We start from the raw sequence: 20,220 nt of genomic DNA, 5'->3' as shown, positions 1-20,220 counted from the left end.
TGATGAATGATGTGAAGTGAACACAACAAATCATAATTTGGATATGGATAGCCAGTCATATTATTTTCCCCAGGGGGCTCACTGCTCTTTGGTGAGTTCGTGCTTGACTACCAAGGGGCCACATCATTTGCAGCATCTTTTCCCTTTCCGTGCTGCATGTCTATCCTCTTGCTACTCTTTTTCACATCACCGAGTGAGGTGGCACAGTGATTAGCACACTTGACTTGCATTCGGAAGGATGCCGGTTCAAACATAAATCTGGCCATCCAGATTTAGGTTTTCTGTGATTTCCCTAAATCCTTCCAGGCAATTGCCACTTCCTTCCTTCCTTCCTCTCTTTACCCCTCCCTTGGGAAACATGTCTGGGATATTTTTAGGAATGTTTTCTGAAGTTTTAGTAGCCTGACATCAGAGCAGTCACTCCAGTGTTTTTCTTTCTTTCTTTCTTTTTCCGTTCTTCATTCTCCATCTCCTATTCTCTCTCTGCTTTGGCGTTTGAGGTTCCTCTTTGTTTCGTCTTCCTCCCTGTGTGCTCCTGAAGGTCAGCCGATGTGTATGTCGTGTAACAGGTGACTGGGTAATGTGTAATTCCCAGTCCCGGGTCGACAGGTAGGGTTTGCATTTACCCCTGGTACAGGCCATGCCCAGGGAGGGGTGATTGCCTGAGCTGTTGCAATCCCAAATTGTGAACTGGTTCCTCTGTCACGAGTTTGGGAAGTGTGACCTGAGGTATGAACAATCACCTAAGGGTGGTGAGCCCCCTCTAGGGGGGGGGGGGGGGCAGTTGCAAGGAGCAGGCCATCAGAGACTCTGGCAATTATGTGGGATTTTCACACAATGAGCCAGTCACCATCTCAGTTTATGTCTACTAAATGTAAACGGAATGAGGCTGAAGATTCCAAGACTCTCCTTGTGGTATATGTACTGAAGGAGGTCAGTCCTTTGCTACAGTTAATCTGTTTACTGTTCAGAAAGGTGTTACAATTGCAGACCATGTGAAATCCTGCTCTTGTTTACATAACGGCACTTTTGCTTTTGGAGACCAATAGCAATTTTCAAGCCCAACAACTGCTTGCAGCTTCTCACCTCCACGGCAATCCTGTTTGTGTTGAGGCCAATCAAATGCTGAATTCTTCACGTGGTGTTATTTATAGTAGGCTGCTGGATGACCTGACCAAAGGAGAAATCCAAACTTAACTCTCTGATCAGGGTGTCACTGTAGTCCATCAGGTAATGAAAAAGGCTGATGCAAACTTAGTGCACATACACACTCTTTTTCCTCACATTTGGGAGAGTAGTGCTTCCATCGAAGGTCAAAGCAGCCTATGAAGTCATCGCAGTCCGACCGTACTTTTCAAACCTGATGCACTGCTACCAGTGTAAACATGACAACCACACTCAAATGTCCTGTTGAAACATGGCCAAAAGTGTTACTTGTGGTAGGGATGCTCATGAGGGCAGTTGCTTGCCTCCTCCTCCCTGCTGTATTGATTGCAATGGCAACCGCGCAGCCTCATCATGGGAATGTCCCATGTATCTCAATGAGCGAGCCATTCAGGAGATCCGGGTGAAGGAAAAAGTGCCTTAACCTGTCACTCACAAGTTGTGGGCTAGTCGAAAGACCTGTATTTTAACATCTGGCACTTACAGTACCCTTCGTGCTACAACTCACTCCACGATGGACACAGTCTCGCAGACTTGCGACCTCAAATTCAGGACCATGGTTGTAAAATCGCCCAGCATCATGGTAGTAGCGTCCCTGTGTCCTTCTCCTCCAGCTGTGCAACAAGCCACCAAATCTTCGCCTCCGGCGGCAATATCACCTGCTACACAACTGACAGGCTGGAAAGGACTTGTGGAATACTCCCGTGAAGAATTTTGCATACCTCCAGCCAACAAACATCTGAGTCTTCATCTGCCAACTGCAAAGGCTTCAAGGAATCAAACAAAGGCACAGTCTTCTCCTTCCCTGACCTGGAGATCCTCTTCAGCGGTGTCACGATGTAATACCCTCACCCAGCTGACATCAGTTTAGCCGGTGCACATCACCCACCATTTTTCTGCTCTAGGATCTGCAGACCAACCCAGTGAGAATACCGATGCCTTTGTAGATCTCGTGGAACTTGATCTTCCAGCATCTGCACCCCATAGCAATGGGTCTTTGAAGGCTAGCACTCAGTTGCCACCAACTTCACTTTCCTTCGTCTGTTCCCTCTTCACCAATCCCTGTTATGACCTTTCTCCAATGGAATATTCATGGCATTAGATCCAACAAGGAGGAATTATGGCTGCTCTTGGAACTGCAACATCCACTTGTTCTCTGCCTCCAAGAAACAAAATTGCTTCCTCATGACCGCTGACCTCTCGGATTTCTTTCTGGTCCCCGAGGACAACATTCCATCTCATGGGGGAGTCGTGCTGCTCATCTGGGATGATGTTAATAGCCAAAAAATCTCGCTGAACACTTGGTTGCAAGCTGTTGCAGTCCACTTTATCCTTCCTCACTTCTCATTTCTGCATCTACAACCTTCTGTCAGACTTCCTCCAGCTTATCAATCAACTCCCTTGCCCCTTTTTGCTGTTCAGTGACAAATGCACACAATCCCCTTTGGGCCTCTTCCAGCCCTCTTGGCTGACCTTCTCAATCAACTCAAACTCGTCTGTTTTAACACTGGAGCACCCATGTTCCTTTCAGACTCCATGCACACCTATTCCCATTTGGACCTCTCATTCTGCACTGCCCAGCTTGCTTGTTGTCGCAGGTGGTCTGTTCTCTCTGACTCATACTTGAGTGACCATTTCCTCTGTGCTGTCTGTTTGCTGATTCCTACCCCACCTATGTGTAAAGCCAATTAATAGCTTTCTAAGGCTGACTGGAGGCTTTATTCCTCCCTGGCGACCTTTGACAAATAGCATTTCCCCAGTTGTGAGGACCAGGTTGAATACCTCACAAGCATTGTCCTTATTGCCACAGAGCGTTCCATATCCTGCACTTCATCTTTACGGCACCATGTCCTGGTGCCCCGGTGGACTGAGATGTACCGCGACATGATTCCCGCAAGGAGACATACTCTCCACATTTTAACTGTCATTCTACGATGCCAAACTGTATTTGTTATAAACAGTTGCGCATGCAGTGTTGTCGCCTTGTTGGGAATAGCAAAAAAGCTAGCTGGATTTCATTTACTAGTTCTTTTAATAATTCTGCTCCCTCTACCGTTGTGTGGGCCAACGCCTGTCGGCTCTCTGGGACCAAGCTCCATTCCCCAATTTCTGGCCTGACCATAGCTGGTGATGCCATTGTGTGGCTTCATGCGACGAACCGTGTTCATCCTGGACTTCTTTCAGTTGCTAGGGAAACTACTGTGGATTCGATCTATTGCTGTAAGTTTCTTGGCCTTCACACAGAACTTGGCAATAATAGCTTCATGTGCACTGATGGCTCTAAATCCGTCGGCACACAGACCATGCATCTGAACTTTGAGCACTGAGTGTGCCGAGTTTCTGACATTATAGTATGGAATAGCATGTTCGGGAGTCTTTCCGAACGTGCAGAGCAATATCTAACATATCAGGTATTCTGAGTATGCATCTGAGCATTGACCAATGAGATGGCACAATGCCACCTACGTCACACGCACGCCATCTCCCTTCAGCACGGAGTCGTGAGGCATCATATTGGCATACATATCAAGCGTATAAGTATATATGCTGTTTCTGAGCACCAGCAAATTGAGAATCACTCGAAAACCCATTGTTAACTGTGTGATTTGTTGCAATAAAATAATGAAAAACATCATATTCATGGCAAAAGAATTATTGTAACTTGTGTATTATGAGAGTATGACATTTAAAGGCAACGACACACTGAGGATCCACCAAACACGCATCGTTCTTGATACAATTTGTTATAATTAAATTTCAGTTAGTAAGATAGCTACGATTAAAACTTTTAGCTAGTGGCAACATGCTAGAATTGGGTGTTACACATGTGCCGTCAGCTTAGTGTAGTTAATAGAGTTACTGACTCTGAAATGGATGCATGTTACGGCGCTGGTTCGCGTCTTGTCATGTCAAAAAAAAAAATTGTTCCTAACATTCGCATTATTAATAGGTTCTGATGCTTTATTATTAGTTTAATATATGTATATACTATAATATTTGGTGTTATGTAAATTTAAGTTCACCTTTTTTGAGAAGTGAGTTTGCTCGATTGGCTTAAACTACAGGACAGCTTGTGCTACTTGTAAAAGAAAAATGAGCAAAATATCTTTATAAGTTTGTAATTCACGTGTTGCAAAGATTCTGCTTCTGGGTAGGGACAGTGATCAAGTAAGAACGACCTTGGGATTTTACTAAAATGTGGGTGTGATGAAATAATGTTTATCTTATGTGGAGAACTATTGCAAATTTGTATCGCACTGTTTGTAATGGAACTTTTATAAACCTGTGTCCTTACTGATTGGACATGGTACATTCCCTTTCATCTTGAAATATGTACATGGATACTGAACTTTTTATTTTTGTGTATTGCATATAAAACAACATGACTGGCATATGGGAATTTTAAACGCGCCCCTTTAGTAAACAGTGTGATTTATGAACTATAAACATCCCGCAACTGCTGCTGGAGTGCACTGTGATTGCGTATACCATGTTGGGCCCCACGTACCATACGCACAAGTAGCGTTTCTGAGCGTTCAGCAGCATGTTGAACTCAGCATACTCAATGTTGACGTTCGACAGCATGATCCGTGTGCCGATGGCTTGAGACTGACCGTGGTGTCAGGTGTGCCTTTTGTCATTGACACCTGCCATTTTTGGCATCACCTTCCAGAACACTGCTCAACATTTACAGCATAGCTGTTCTTCTTCTATCAGTCCACCCAGTACATCTGGCAGCAATGGATTTTTAATTGTGTCATATACTCCTATTTTCTCAGTGCCCTTCATAGCATCCCTTAGTGCTGCGGGTCCGGGAAAGCTTCCATTTGCTCGCTGATGAGGGAGCCACTGTGATGTTCATGTATGTTCCTGGTCACATCAGTCTGTCAGGCTGCTGACACTGTTCCAAGGTTGCAGTCCTTCTACTGTAGTGAGCTAGCCCTCCCATCCCTTAGGATGATCTCTGAGTTGCTGTCTGTCAGCAGGTGGTGTCACTGTGGCGTAGCCAACCTCATCTCGGCCCTCTTGCCACTAGGAGATCATTTTAGCTAGGTTGTGTACTGGGCATTGGCGTTTAGGCCATCACCATTTGTTAAGTGGTGATCCCCTACCACTTTACGCTCATTGTCATCAACCTATGATGGTTCGCCATTTCCTGATTGAATGCCATTTTTCTAACCACTTATGTTCTGTTGTGTTTGCCATCTGAGTTACCAGCTGTTTTAGCAAATAAAGCGGGGGCTGTGGATCGTGTTTTACTTTGTTTCCATCATAGCAATAGGGCAAGGATATTCTTTGGCTCGGGACCTCCAATGTCCCTACAGCGTATTTTGTGGACCTTTCTCCTTGGGGAAGTCCTTGTCCTTAGCTTGCTTTCCTTCTGTTGATTGGGCTTAAAACTTATAGTCGTTTTTAAGTTCTTTTACTTCTTGATAATCTAAGGTTATGGCATGGGCGGTTATGACCTTAGATGTTCTTACTCACTAAAACAAACAACAAATAGTCACATTGACTGACAAGAAGTTGGCCATTACTCAAAAATCATGACAAATTCAGAAACAAACAAAGAAATTTTTATGACAAACGAGATTATAACATTGAGAAGTTCTTCTTGGGTACCATGTACTATCACTTGATTGACTATGACCAACAATAACCAACTGTCAACAGCAGCAGGCAACAGAAGAGCCATGGACACCATAAGTGCACTTTAGTCCCTAGTAAGTGTGCCGTTGTGTCTTAGCTCTAGGAAACTGAGGCTCAATTTGATGAACTGCAACTGTGATTTAAATTTGTTATGTCGGTGTAATATGCAACAAGTTGTGTTTTGGATGTTGACTTTTTTTTTTGTACCATTAACTAGTTCACTGTGAATGAGGGTGCACAGAGAGAGAGAGAGAGAGAGGGGGGGGGGGGGGGTGGAGATGGATGGATGCCACGAGGCAGTGCAATCACTGTGACCGCGGTGTCTGGCTGTGCTTGGTCCAGATAATGTTTGTGTAGCACCTCCATCTGATAATGATGAGCGTGCAGTGGTTTGAAAACTAGATGATACAAGAAATAAAGTGTATTAAAATTTTAAAAAAAGTTTGTCTGGTTTCATATTATACCGACATAAATTTGTCAACAGGAGCTCTCATTAACAAATGATTCCAAGGGAATAAGACTAAATTTGAAGTGGTGAAACATTAAGTATGGAGCTCCACAAAATTCGGTGATTGTCCTATTTCAGTTCTTGACCTACATAAATAATTTACAAAGGACATTGCAGGACTCTTCAAAAACTGTAATCTTTGCTGATGATGTAAGTGTACTGACAAAGTGCACAACACATCCACATTGTATGTAGCCAGCATAATAATGGAACATGTTTACAGCTGGCTCACATCCAATAGATTAACCCTTAATCTTCGAAGAGCTGATATTATGATGTTCCAGGCAACTCAAAATGACTTACGGGTAGCAGAGGTGGAGATGGATATACACTAGATGAGGCTCCATGTGTGAAATACTGGGCATGCAGATCTATAATAAACTGAGTTGGCATCAGCATATGGAGAAGTTAAATAAAAAGCTTTGCACTGACAACTTTGCACTTGGAAGCCTCTCAAGTTGTGCTGATCTGCAGATGGGGTTGCTAGCACACTTTTCATACTGTCACTCAGTACTATCCTACGGTGTAATCTTCTGTGTCCCTGCAACTTAGATAAGGAAAATATAAGAAAGTTGATAACTGAACATCTTGCAGAAGCTTCTTCAGGGTTTCAATACATATACTCCCTAATGATATTTGTGGTGAGGAACAGAAGTGTATTTAGGATGCACAACCACAGCACTAGACGTAAATATGATTTCGGTATAGACTGTGCAGGGTGCAGAGTAGAGTTTTATATTCTAGTGCAAAAGTCAATAACAGTATCAGGCAGGAAATTGAAAATCTCCAAATATTCAAAAACAAAGTAAAAGAATAACTTGTTAGCCACACTATCTACAAATCATTAGAATACATGAATTCAGGAATGTAAATGCCCCATAACTGTAATATTTGTAGCAGACAGATTTTGCTTTTACCAGTATATAGATAGCTGATTATGGCCTATGTAAGGTTTCATAGTTTCTCTGAAGTATTGGGTAAAAACAGCAGCTTATTAGTATAGCAGAAGGAGCAGTGGCTTTTTTCAAAGTAGTTGCATTTGTCCTACTAAATGTGTATTAAGTAAACTAGAAGCACTTTCTGTACTTATTGGTGTGAAGGATTTGCATCAGTCATAATATGTTATTAGTGTACTGTACAGAAGTAGCAGTAGTGTTTACTTCTTTTCTGTTAATGTATAACTTGATTCGTTCCACAGAACATTATATGTGAATGTAGGTATGTATGCATGTTACCTGTGACTTATCTCTTGTAACTCATGTTGCTTGCAGTTTGAAAGAGCTTTCCCATCTCTTCAGGAACACTACCTCCCATTTGTATTTACTTTTTTCTGTCTTATCCCTTGTTGAAGAAATTATTTAAAAATTACAGTGGTGAGAGAATCAATTGTGTTATCCAAATTGCATATCTGTCACCCTCTCCTAGTTGTTCCTTTAGTTTTGGCTGACATTAGTCCTCCTTCCACTGTCACAAATATTGTTAACATTCACTTGTTTTTCATTTTTAATAATTTCAGTTTTGTAAGATTAAGTGTTACATTATTGTTTGTTACAGTACTTAAAAACATTTTTAAAACATATTGTTCTTAAGTTTATGGTTTTTATTTCCAAATTTTGTTAGAGGCTTTTTTTGTAGTTTTTATTCATTCTTCCATATTTATATCACGTGTTTCAGCAACATGCTAAGAAAACAAGATTTGCCTGGTGTTTATGTCATTCCATCTGCTCGGAGCTCACTCTGTAAGTATGAAAGATTTCTGATCGATTTGTTGCTGTCTTAAATATCTTTTTCAGTGTCCATCTGTCAACTTTTTGTCTTGACCAAGTTGTTGATTGTAAACTTCCTAACTGTATTGACTGAATTCACAGTACTTTTCTAATGCAAACTGCATGTGTAAACATTACACTTCAAATGGATTGTATTGTATTGTATTGTATTGTATTTATTGGTCCTGTTGTCTACAAAGCAGCTTATGCATTAGACATTGGACAAGTCAAGTTAGAAGTATACAACTGTAAGTTATTTCTGGGCATACTTATTTAAGGTTACAGCAATACACTTTATACATAAGTATTTATATAACACACTTCATAAATTTAAATATTCTTCAATGGAGTAAAAGCAGTGATGCTGTAAATATGACTTAGAGATTTTCCAAAGGTATTGACCCAGTAATAGCTTTTATGCTTCAGGCTTAACTCCCATGTGAAAAGTACCTTTTTGGCACAGCTGTGCTGACTTGGGTTATATGTAAGTTTCTGTTTTGTCTGGTAAAGCGGTCATGCATATCACAGTTTTTTTGCAGTCAGCAGTCCTTACCTATTACGTTTATTTTAAAGAATAAAAGGGTTTCAGTAACATACATACATGGTATGGAGAAATACCAGATTTCTTAAACAGAGGTTTACAAGAATCTGTATTCTTGCACCCAAACGAGATTCAATGGTCGTTTTTTGTAGTTTAAAAGTGAAATTAGCTGTTTTACAGTTTCCCCAGAAGGTGACCCCCATATCTAAGACAAGAATGATAGTAGACATGATACGCATTCATTACTGTTTTCTCACTATGACATGATTTTACTGAGCAAAGAAGGTAACATATTCTGTTCAACTGTACATTGAAATATTCAAAATGCTTGTTCCATCTGACATTGCTCTGCAGCCACAGTCCTAAGAATTTGGTTTTAGTACTGTTACCATCAACATTTGAGTTTATATCATTTACATACAGAAAGGTCCATTACTGATCCTTGGGGCACACCACATTTAATTTGTTTATAGTCAGATAAGTGTTCAAGTACAGTTTATAATTCAATATTTATGTGCTTGATGCTCGCTGTCTGCTTACGATTAGTCAGGAAGGAACTGATCCTGTTGTTGGACAGACTTCGAATACCATATCTTTCAAGCTTTGATAGCAGAATTTTATGATCCACCATGTCAAAAGCTTTTGATGGGTCAATAAATACTTCTATTGATTCCTATTTTTTTGTCCACCAGGTTTAGGATGGAGTTGATGCACTCGTAAATAGCAGTTGTCGTTGACCTCTTGTTTCTGAATCCATGTTGTTCATTATGTAGAATGTTGTTTTTATTTGTAAATTTCATAAGTTTGTCATACATAACTTTTTCTAATGCTTTAGAGATGCAGGAGGAAATTGTGTTGGGTTTGTAGTTATTTACATTTCCTTTCTCACCTTTTTTATATACTGGGATAACTTTTGATGTTTTCATTGCATCAGGGAAAGTGCCTGCCTGTAGTGAGCAGTCACATAAGTGTTATACCATTGTAGTAAAAACAACATTCGAACAATTGGCGTTTATCTGGTAACAAATATTCAAGCAGTTGTTTTTTTATGATTTATTCAACCGTGAACATGTTTTCGAGCCACTGCAGACTCATCATCAGATGGAGGTGTTACAAGAACATTATGTTGTGGACCAAGTGTAGCTAGATTCAGTGCTGGTGCTGCTGGTGGAAATGATGGAAATTTAGTAATTGGTTATGAAACATTTATGAACTCGGAAGTTGTTTTAGGTACTTACAGTACTTACAGTTTTAGTACTTACTTACAGTGGAAGGAGAGAGATCAGCTTGGATTGAGCAGAAGAATTGCTTGAGGCAGGGAAGTGCCCTTTCACCCTTACTCTTCATTGTAGTGATGGATGCTATAATGAGTACAGTAGCACAAGTAATTGGTGAAAGGAAGATGAAAGCTATGGTGTTTGCAGATGATCTGATGGTTTGGGGGAATAAGGAGGAGGAAGTACAAGAGCAGTTGGATGTATAGCAGGGCTTCACAACATACGTGCTCGCGGAGCAAGCTGTGAGCAGCAAGGCGCGAGCACGGAGCAGCGCGAGCACGGAGCAGCGCGAGCACGCTACCCCCACTATCGGACCAGAGCGGAGAGTGGGGAGAGTCACGTGGGGTACACAACAGCTGCCGCCAGTCGATGTAAATCCGCGGCCACCTGCATGGATATCACTCACGAATTATTACTGCGACAAATAAAACAAATAAAGGAGAATGTAGACGTGTCACATAATTTTACTAGCTTAGTGTATGCCTCTACCATCTGTAGACACTGAAAATAAAGAATTCCACGACAATCCTATATTTTCAACACTTTCTTCAACGCTACTTAAAATATCACCTCCGGTTGTAGTGTTCTTCATGGCTACTACATCGAGGAGCTCCTCCCTCACCTGAAGATCTCTATTAACACCTCTAATAAATATGGCAAGCTGCGCTGTTCCAGTGATATCAACACTTTCGTCCAGGGCTAGAGAATACGCCATAAAATCTTTACAGATCTTTGCAAGCTGGCTCTGGATGTCGTCTGCCATGTCCTGTATGCGACGCATAATGGTCATGTTAGGTAATGGCACAATCCGAAATTGTTGAACTTGAGATGGACACAAATGTTCCGCTGCAACTAACAAACATTCTTTTATTAAATCGCCATCAGTTAAGGGGCGCAGGGATTTTGCTAAAAGCAAAGCAATTTTGTAACCCACTCTGAGAGCTGCCTCAGTTGATTTTTCTTCATCGTCCAGATCATCTTCGGATAGCTTCCTTTTAAGTTTAATAACTTCCTGTGCACGATCTGGTCAATCACATTTTCCACGTCAGTAGTCTTTCGCGTGGTACGACATATAATGTCGCTGCAAATTAAATTTCGTAAAAGAATTCAGCGTTTTGTGACATACTAAACATTTTGCAACACCATCTTTTTCTGTAAACAGATACAATTCCTCCCAATGGGGGTTGAACTGCGAAAGCATGGTTGGGGTTACACAATGGCGACTTCACATGATTCTTAACCAATGAAGTGACTGTTAAGAGCTGATCGTAGTACTTTAAACGTTACACAGTCGGCGCGAATTCAATAGGCACGCTGCGGCCCTATTCAAACGTGCGCGTGCATTTCCCCTCCCTCCCCTCCCTCCCTACTCCACGATCTTGCAGCTGCTCGCGAGCACGTGCCCGAGCAGACGCGAGTACTCGCGCTCAAAACCGGCCAGTTGTTAAGCCCTGATGTATAGGAATGAACAGTACAAGAATATAGGATGAAATTTAGTATAAGTAAGAGTGAGATGATTATCACAGCAAGAAAGAAGGAGAGAGGAACAACTGGATTAACAATTGATGGGGAACAGTCGAGGAGAGTGGAGAGTTTCAAGTACCTAGGAAGCCTGTTACAGTAAGATGGAAAAAATGACAGAGAAATAAACGGGTGGGGGAGAAAAGCAAAAGCATTTCAGAAGAGTGTCAGAAGCCTGATATGGAGCAAGGATGTACCCCAAATCAGTAAAAAGGTTATATACCGGTCATACTATGACCTGATCCTGACATTTGCATCAGAAACCTGGGTTATGAAAGGAAGAGAAAAAAGCAAAGTACAAGCTAGTGAGATGGAATTCTTGAGAAACAGTATTGGAGTGACAAAAATAGACAGGTTAAGAAATGAGAGGATCAGAATATTAATGAAGGTGGAACCATTACAGGAGGAGATAGAGAAATCAAGGCTGAGATGGTATGGACATGTTAAGAGAATGGAGGAGAAGAGGATATGCAGGAGGATACACGAGATGAAACTGGAAGGAAAGAGACCAGGAGTTAGACCGAGAGACAGATGGCTGAAAGGAGTAGAGGAATGCGTCCAGAAGAAAGGAGAAGACTGGACCAAGGTGAAGACGGAGAGATGGTGGCAAGACAGAAGACGATGGAGAGGCCTATGTTCCATACAGACCCAGCCAGAGACTGGGAACTGTCCAAGATGATGATGATGATGATGATGATGATGGTGGTGGTGGTGGTGATGTGAGATACTTACAGTGCACTGCCTTGTGGCATCCACATCAGGTAGCTTCTTATAATGTGCATTATTGAGTTATGTATACAAATAAACACAGTAAGCTATACTTGGTTTTACACTGATCACAGAATGTAAACATGTGATATTTTTACAAAGAATATGGATATGACAGATACTACACTTTACTACATAATAGTCTTTGGCAAGAGTAGCAAAGGTACATGTATTATTAGTACAGAATTTACATTTCAGTAAATGTTTCTAGCTGCAGGAGTGTCTTTATATCAGAAAAAAAAATTAATTTTGGTTAACAATTTTATAAAAATGTAAACAGCTAGAGTGGAATATTTAATACATTATTAAAGACATTTTTTATGTTATATAATATCATAGTCGTTACATGCCAAGAACAACAAGATTTATGCATGTGTTATGTAACTTACGAAATGTTTTAATTATGTATTAAATGTTCCACTCTAGCTGTATACCTTTTGTCTAATTGTTAACCCATATTAAAAAAAATTTAGCCGATATAAAGACACTCCTGCAGCAAGAAACATTTACTGAAATGTAAAATCTGTACTAGTAATATTTATGCCATAATATAATGCATCTCTTCTCAAAGACTATTATGTAGTAAAGTGTAGTATCTGTCATATCCATATTCTTTGTAAAAACATCAAATGTTTACATTCTGTGATCAGTGTAAAACCAAGTGTAGCTAAATACTGTGTTTATTTGTGTACATAGCTTAATAATCCACATTATAAGAAGCAATCTGATGTGGATACCACAAGGCAGTGCACTGTAAGTACCTAAAACATAAAAAACTTTCAGGTTTGTAAATGTTTTGTAACCAGTTACTAAAATTCCGTCATTTCCGCCACCAGTACCAGCACTGCATCTAGCTACACTTGGTCCACAACATAATGTTCTTGTAACACCTCCATCTGATGATGAGCCTGCAGTGGCTTGAAAAGATGTACATGGTTGAATAAATTGTAAAAAAGCGACTGGTTAGATATTTATTCCCAGATAAATGCCAATTTAAATCACAGTTGCAGTTCGTCATCCACAATGGATATACTGAAAAAACAGTTGTACATTTAAAAAAATGTATTGTAGTAAGAGCTTGTTGATTTTAGTGTACTGCTTTTGTATCTTAGTGTGAGAAGACTATTACTAACACATTTTAATGCCTTCCAAATACCATTCTCTAACTTACAGCTTAATGAATACTTACAGTGTGGTTTGGGGTCCTGTTCGTCAGGCAGGGGATGTACCAGGGTGGAGTATTTAGATTCACATTACATCTTCCAGAGACCTTCCCAGATGGTGGTTTTCCTGTAAGTATAAACAAAAATTTCATTGCTATTGACGCATCATTAGAGAAAGCTCTAAGAATTTTTATGGATTAACATATACCAAATCATTGGTGAAAAGTAAATCACATTGAAAAACAACTGTAATTCAAATCCAAAAATCAGTCATTGTGATAGGAAAGCCAGTGACCCTCTATATAAATTTACAGTTTTTGATGGTAGAACAGTACATCAAGCGTTCTGGAATGTATAATGAAATGAGTAAATAGGGTTTCTAAAAGTAACCCTTTTTTATGCAAAAAGATCCGTGGTATTAACTGGCACACCGAAATCTGCAAATAAATCTCATAATGTCACCTCTGCAGAATGACGATGTGTGTGTGTGTGTGTGTGTGTGTGTGTGTGTGTGTGTGTGTGTGTGTGTGTGTGTGTATAAAAACAAAGATGATGTGACTTACCAAATGAAAGTGCTGGCAGGTCGACAGACACACAAACAAACACAAACATACACACAAAATTCAAGCTTTCGCAACAAACTGTTGCCTCATCAGGAAAGAGGGAAGGAGAGGGAAGGACAAAAGGATGTGGGTTTTAAGGGAGAGGGTAAGGAGTCATTCCAATCCCGGGAGCGGAAAGACTTACCTTAGGGGGAAAAAAGGACGGGTATACACTCGCACACACACACATATCCATCCACACATATACAGACACAAGCAGACATATTTCTCCCATATGTGTGTGTGTGCGCGAGTGTATACCTGTCCTTTTTTCCCCCTAAGGTAAGTAGGTAAGTCTTTCCGCTCCCGGGATTGGAATGACTCTTTACCCTCTCCCTTAAAACCCACATCCTTTCGTCTTTCCCTCTCCTTCCCTCTTTCCTGATGAAGCAACTGTTGGTTGCGAAAGCTTGAATTTTGTGTGTATGTTTGTGTTTGTTTGTGTGTGTATCGACCTGCCAGCGCTTTCGTTTGGTAAGTCACATCATCTTTGTTTTTAGATATATTTTTCCCACGTGGAATGTTTCCCTCTATTATAATCCCATATATAACAAAGATGATGTGACTTACCAAATGAAAGTGCTGGCAGGTCGACAGACACACAAACAAACACAAACATACACACAAAATTCAAGGTTTCGCAACCAACAGTTGCTTCATCAGGAAAGAGGGAAGGAGAGGGAAAGACGAAAGGGTGTGGGTTTTAAGGGAGAGGGTAAGGAGTCATTCCAGTCCCGGGAGCGGAAAGACTTACCTACTTACCTTAGGGGGAAAAAAGGACAGGTATACACTCGCGCACACACACACATATGGGAGAAATATGTCTGCTTGTGTCTGTATATGTGTGGATGGATATGTGTGTGTGTGCGAGTGTATACCCGTCCTTTTTTCCCCCTAAGGTAAGTCTTTCCGCTCCCGGGATTGGAATGACTCCTTACCCTCTCCCTTAAAACCCACATCCTTTTGTCCTTCCCTCTCCTTCCCTCTTTCCTGATGAGGCAACAGTTTGTTGCGAAAGCTTGAATTTTGTGTTTATGTTTGTGTTTGTTTGTGTGTGTCTATCGACCTGCCAGCACTTTCATTTGGTAAGTCACATCATCATTGTTTTTAGATATATTTTTCCCACGTGGAATGTTTCCATTTATTAATATATATATATATATATATATATATATATCTAAAAAGAAAGATGATGAGACTTACCAAACAAAAGCGCTGGCAGGTCGATAGACACATAAACAAACACAAATATACACACAAAATTCAAGCTTTCGCAACAAACTGTTGCCTCATCAGGAAAGAGGGAAGGAGAGGGAAAGACGAAAGGATGTGGGTTTTAAGGGAGAGGGTAAGGAGTCATTCCAATCCCGGGAGCGGAAAGACTTACCTTAGAGGGAAAAAAGGACAGGTATACACTCGCGCACACACACACACATATCCATCCACACATGTATGTGTGGATGGATATGTGTGTGTGTGTGCGCGAGTGTATACCTGTCCTTTTTTCCCTCTAAGGTAAGTCTTTCCGCTCCCGGGATTGGAATGACTCCTTACCCTCTCCCTTAAAACCCACATCCTTTCGTCTTTCCCTCTCCTTCCCTCTTTCCTGATGAGGCAACAGTTTGTTGCGAAAGCTTGAATTTTGTGTGTATATTTGTGTTTGTTTATGTGTCTATCGACCTGCCAGCGCTTTTGTTTGGTAAGTCTCATCATCTTTCTTTTTAGATATATTTTTTCCACGTGGAATGTTTCCCTCTGTTATATATATATATATATATATATATATATATATATATATATATATATATGGACATCCCCCCTCCCAATTAAGTTTACAGATATTATGAATACAAATTACTGGATGGAAATTTCTTTTTTTAAATATATGTAACTGTCCTCTTGTTTACCATTTATCGGCTGTCCTCTCTGCCCTTGACAGTTGTCAGTTTTTGTAAATGACATATGTTGTTAGCATTTCATTACTCAGGGTGCCTTCTTATCCTGTCCTTTGAATCTTTTTCTTATAGATAAAGAAAGAAATGTACTATTAAAAGAAACAGCTCTACAACATCTTCAGTTTTTGTAAGTTGCAAGTATTGTATTGTGTTGTCATGCAGTGAGGTGAAAGGTAATAATGATCATCGTTTTAAACTGACTGCCACAACTCATATGAATGTCATGGCAAGTAATTTTAAAGATTACCATATTTACCAGATTGTAAGGCGTGGATTTTTTCCCAAATTCGTCATTCAAACAATACAGGGTCATCATACTTCTGGAGATTGAACTACTGGTACTGAAGTTACCATTTTTATGGTGTGTAATTGATTAGGTAACGTGATACAATAATGGAACTGCAAATCCATAGGTCTTGGTTTTGATTCCTGATCAGTCCTAGGATTTTTATCTGCCACATATCACTTCTTTTACCTCTGGCAATGTTTATTGGTGTGAAAACTGCTAAATAGTGCCGGACTCCATGTTAAACTGTAGATCCCACTATAACTGACTGACTGAGTGATTTCAAAGGTCAGAGGAAGGAAGTAACATACCACCTGCAACAGGACCATGCCTAGTAAAGCTCTGTTGTGTTCCAAAAAAAATCTTTGGATTGATGACTTACTTAATTAGCTAGGTAAAGGTTTTATATACCATAGTAACACTTCTGCAAGTTTAGCAGAACAACACATTTTGAAGAGATGTTTAATGTGTTGTTTCATTGAAACTGCATGCTTTCATCTACATCTATATGATTACTCTGCAATTCAAAATTAAGCACCTCGCAGGGGGTTCATCAAACCACCTTTAAGTTATTTCTGTACCTTTCCACTCTGGAGCAGCGTATGAGAAAACCAAACACTTAAATCTTTCTGTGCAAGCTCTGATTTCTCTTATTTTAGTGTAATGATCATTTCTCTCTATGTAGATGGGCACCAACAAAATACACTCCTGGAAATGGAAAAAAGAACACATTGACACCGGTGTGTCAGACCCACCATACTTGCTCCGGACACTGCGAGAGGGCTGTACAAGCAATGATCACATGCTCGGCACAGCGGACACACCAGGAACCGCGGTGTTGGCCGTCAAATGGCGCTAGCTGCGCAGCATTTGTGCACCGCCGCCGTCAGTGTCAGCCAGTTTGCCGTGGCATACGGAGCTCCATCGCAGTCTTTAACACTGGTAGCATGCCGCGACAGCGTGGACGTGAACCGTATGTGCAGTTGACGGACTTTGAGCGAGGGCGTATAGTGGGCATGCGGGAGGCCGGGTGGACGTACCGCCGAATTGCTCAACACGTGGGGCGTGAGGTCTCCACAGTACATCGATGTTGTCGCCAGTGGTCGGCGGAAGGTGCACGTGCCCGTCGACCTGGGACCGGACCGCAGCGACGCACGGATGCACGCCAAGACCGTAGGATCCTACGCAGTGCCGTAGGGGACCGCACTGCCACTTCCCAGCAAATTAGGGACACTGTTGCTCCTGGGGTATCGGCGAGGACCATTCGCAACCGTCTCCATGAAGCTGGGCTACGGTCCCGCACACCGTTAGGCCGTCTTCCGCTCACGCCCCAACATCGTGCAGCCCGCCTCCAGTGGTGTCGCGACAGGCATGAATGGAGGGACGAATGGAGAAGTGTCGTCTTCAGCGATGAGAGTCGCTTCTGCCTTGGTGCCAATGATGGTCGTATGCGTGTTTGGCGCCGTGCAGGTGAGCGCCACAATCAGGACTGCATACGACCGAGGCACACAGGGCCAACACCCGGCATCATGGTGTGGGGAGCGATCTCCTACACTGGCCGTACACCACTGGTGATCGTCGAGGGGACACTGAATAGTGCACGGTACATCCAAACCGTCATCGAACCCATCGTTCTACCATTCCTAGACCGGCAAGGGAACTTGCTGTTCCAACAGGACAATGCACGTCCGCATGTATCCCGTGCCACCCAACGTGCTCTAGAAGGTGTAAGTCAACTATCCTGGCCAGCAAGATCTCCGGATCTGTCCCCCATTGAGCATGTTTGGGACTGGATGAAGTGTCGTCTCACGCGGTCTGCACGTCCAGCACGAACGCTGGTCCAACTGAGGCGCCAGGTGGAAATGGCATGGCAAGCCGTTCCACAGGACTACATCCAGCATCTCTACGATCGTCTCCATGGGAGAATAGCAGCCTGCATTGCTGCGAAAGGTGGATATACACTGTACTAGTGCCGACATTGTGCATGCTCTGTTGCCTGTGTCTATGTGCCTGTGGTTCTGTCAGTGTGATCATGTGATGTATCTGACCCCAGGAATGTGTCAATAAAGTTTCCCCTTCCTGGGACAATGAATTCACGGTGTTCTTATTTCAATTTCCAGGAGTGTATTTTCATTCTCTGAGGAAAAAGTTGGTGATTGAAGTTTCATGAGAAGGTTGTGGTGCAGCAAAAAATACCTTTGTTTAAATGACTGCTACCCCAATTTGTGTATCATATCCATGGCACTGTCTCCCCTATTTCATTATCATACAAAATGAGCTGCCCTTCTTTGAACTTTTTCAATGTCCTCTGTCAATCCTATCTGATGCGGATCCCACACTGCACAGCAGGAAAAAGTTGGTGATTGAAGTTTCATGAGAAGGTTGTGGTGCAGCAAAAAATACCTTTGTTTAAATGACTGCTACCCCAATTTGTGTATCATATCCATGGCACTGTCTCCCCTATTTCATTATCATACAAAATGAGCTGCCCTTCTTTGAACTTTTTCAATGTCCTCTGTCAATCCTATCTGATGCGGATCCCACACTGCACAGCAGTACTCAAGAAGAGGGCAGACAAGCGTTGTGTAAACAGTCTCTTATATAAGTGTTCTGCCAATAAATTGCAGTCGTTGGTTTGCTTTCCCCACAACATTATCCATGTGATCATTCCAGTTTAAGTTATTTGTAATTGTAATACCTAAGTATTTAGTCGATTTTACAGCCTTTAGGTTTTTTGTGATTTATCATGTAGCTGAAATTTAGCAGATTCTTTCTAGTGCTCATATGGATTACTTCACACTTTTCATTATTTAGAGTCAATTGCCACGTTTTGCACCATACAGATAGCTTGTCTAAATCATTTTGCATTCTGTTTCGATCGTCTGGTGAGATTACATGATGGTAAATGACAGCATCATCTGCAAACAGTCTAAGAGGACTGCTCAGATTGTCTTCTAAATCATTTACATAGATCGGGAACAACAGAGAGCCTATAACACTTCCTTGGGAATGCCAGATATTACTTTTGTTTTACTTGAGGACTTCCCATGAGTTATTATGAAATGTGACTTTTCTGACTGGAAAACATGAATCCAGTCACACAACTTAGACGGTACTCCATAGGCACACAATTTAATTATAAGTTGTTTGTGAGGAATGATATCAAAAACCTTCTCAGAATCTAAAAATATGGAATCAGTTTGACATCCTCTGATGATAGCACTCATTACTTAATGAGAATAAAGAGCTAGTTGTGTTGCACAAGAATGATATATCCTGAATCTGTGCTGGCTATATGTCAAGAAATTGTTTTCTTTGAGGTGATTCATAATGTTCAAGCACAGTTTATGTTCCAAAATTGTGCAAATCGATGATAAATGAGTCTGCAATTCAGTGGATTACTCCTATTTCCTCTCTTGGGTGTTGGTGTGACTTGTGCGACTTTCCATTCTCTGGGTCTGGATCTTTCTACACCTGAGCAGTTGTATATGATTGCTAAGCAAGTATCTTTTGTATCAGCATACTCTGAAAGGAACCTGTCTAGTATACAATGTGGGCTGGAAGCTTTGCCTTTCTTAAGTGTTTTAAGCTGCTTCACTACACAAGGATATCTATTCCTAAGTTACTCATGTTGTCAGCTATTCTTGATTCGAATTCTGGAATATTTAAATTGCCTTCTTTTGTGATGAAATTTCAGAAAACTGTTCGTAACTCTGCTTTAGTGGTGCTGTCATCAGCATCACCACCATTGTTATCCCGCAGTGAAGGTATTGATTGCGTTTGCCGCTGGTGTACTTTACATACAATCAGAATATCTTTGGCAATAGTGTTTTACCTGTTTTGTGTACCACGAGGGGTTAGTACCATATCTTATTAGTTTATTTGGTATATACCTTTCAAATGCCATCGGTACTATTTCTCTGAATTCACCACATGTGGTCTACGCATATGTAGATTGGAAGGAGTGGAGACTTTCTCTTAGGAAGGTGTCAAGCCAATTTTTATCTGCTTTTTTTAAATGG

General features: G+C 41.3%; 1 protein-coding gene across 2 annotated transcripts in view; it reads left to right on the top strand.

Moving 5' to 3' along the window:
• LOC126235729 (protein crossbronx homolog) overlaps positions 1-20,220 on the top strand; it is a 157,484-nt gene that overhangs the window by 103,927 nt on the left and 33,337 nt on the right. For both annotated transcript variants that reach the window (XM_049944505.1, XM_049944504.1), the window contains 2 exons: positions 7,994-8,058; positions 13,384-13,484. In XM_049944505.1, coding sequence (XP_049800462.1) covers positions 7,994-8,058; positions 13,384-13,484 — 166 coding nt within the window. The remainder of the gene's footprint in view (positions 1-7,993; positions 8,059-13,383; positions 13,485-20,220) is intronic.

This window comes from Schistocerca nitens, chromosome 2 (assembly GCF_023898315.1).
Source record: "Schistocerca nitens isolate TAMUIC-IGC-003100 chromosome 2, iqSchNite1.1, whole genome shotgun sequence".
NCBI lineage: Eukaryota > Metazoa > Arthropoda > Insecta > Orthoptera > Acrididae > Schistocerca > Schistocerca nitens.
Note: the sequence above shows the minus strand (reverse complement) of the source record. Positions and strands in the feature narration are given on the sequence as shown.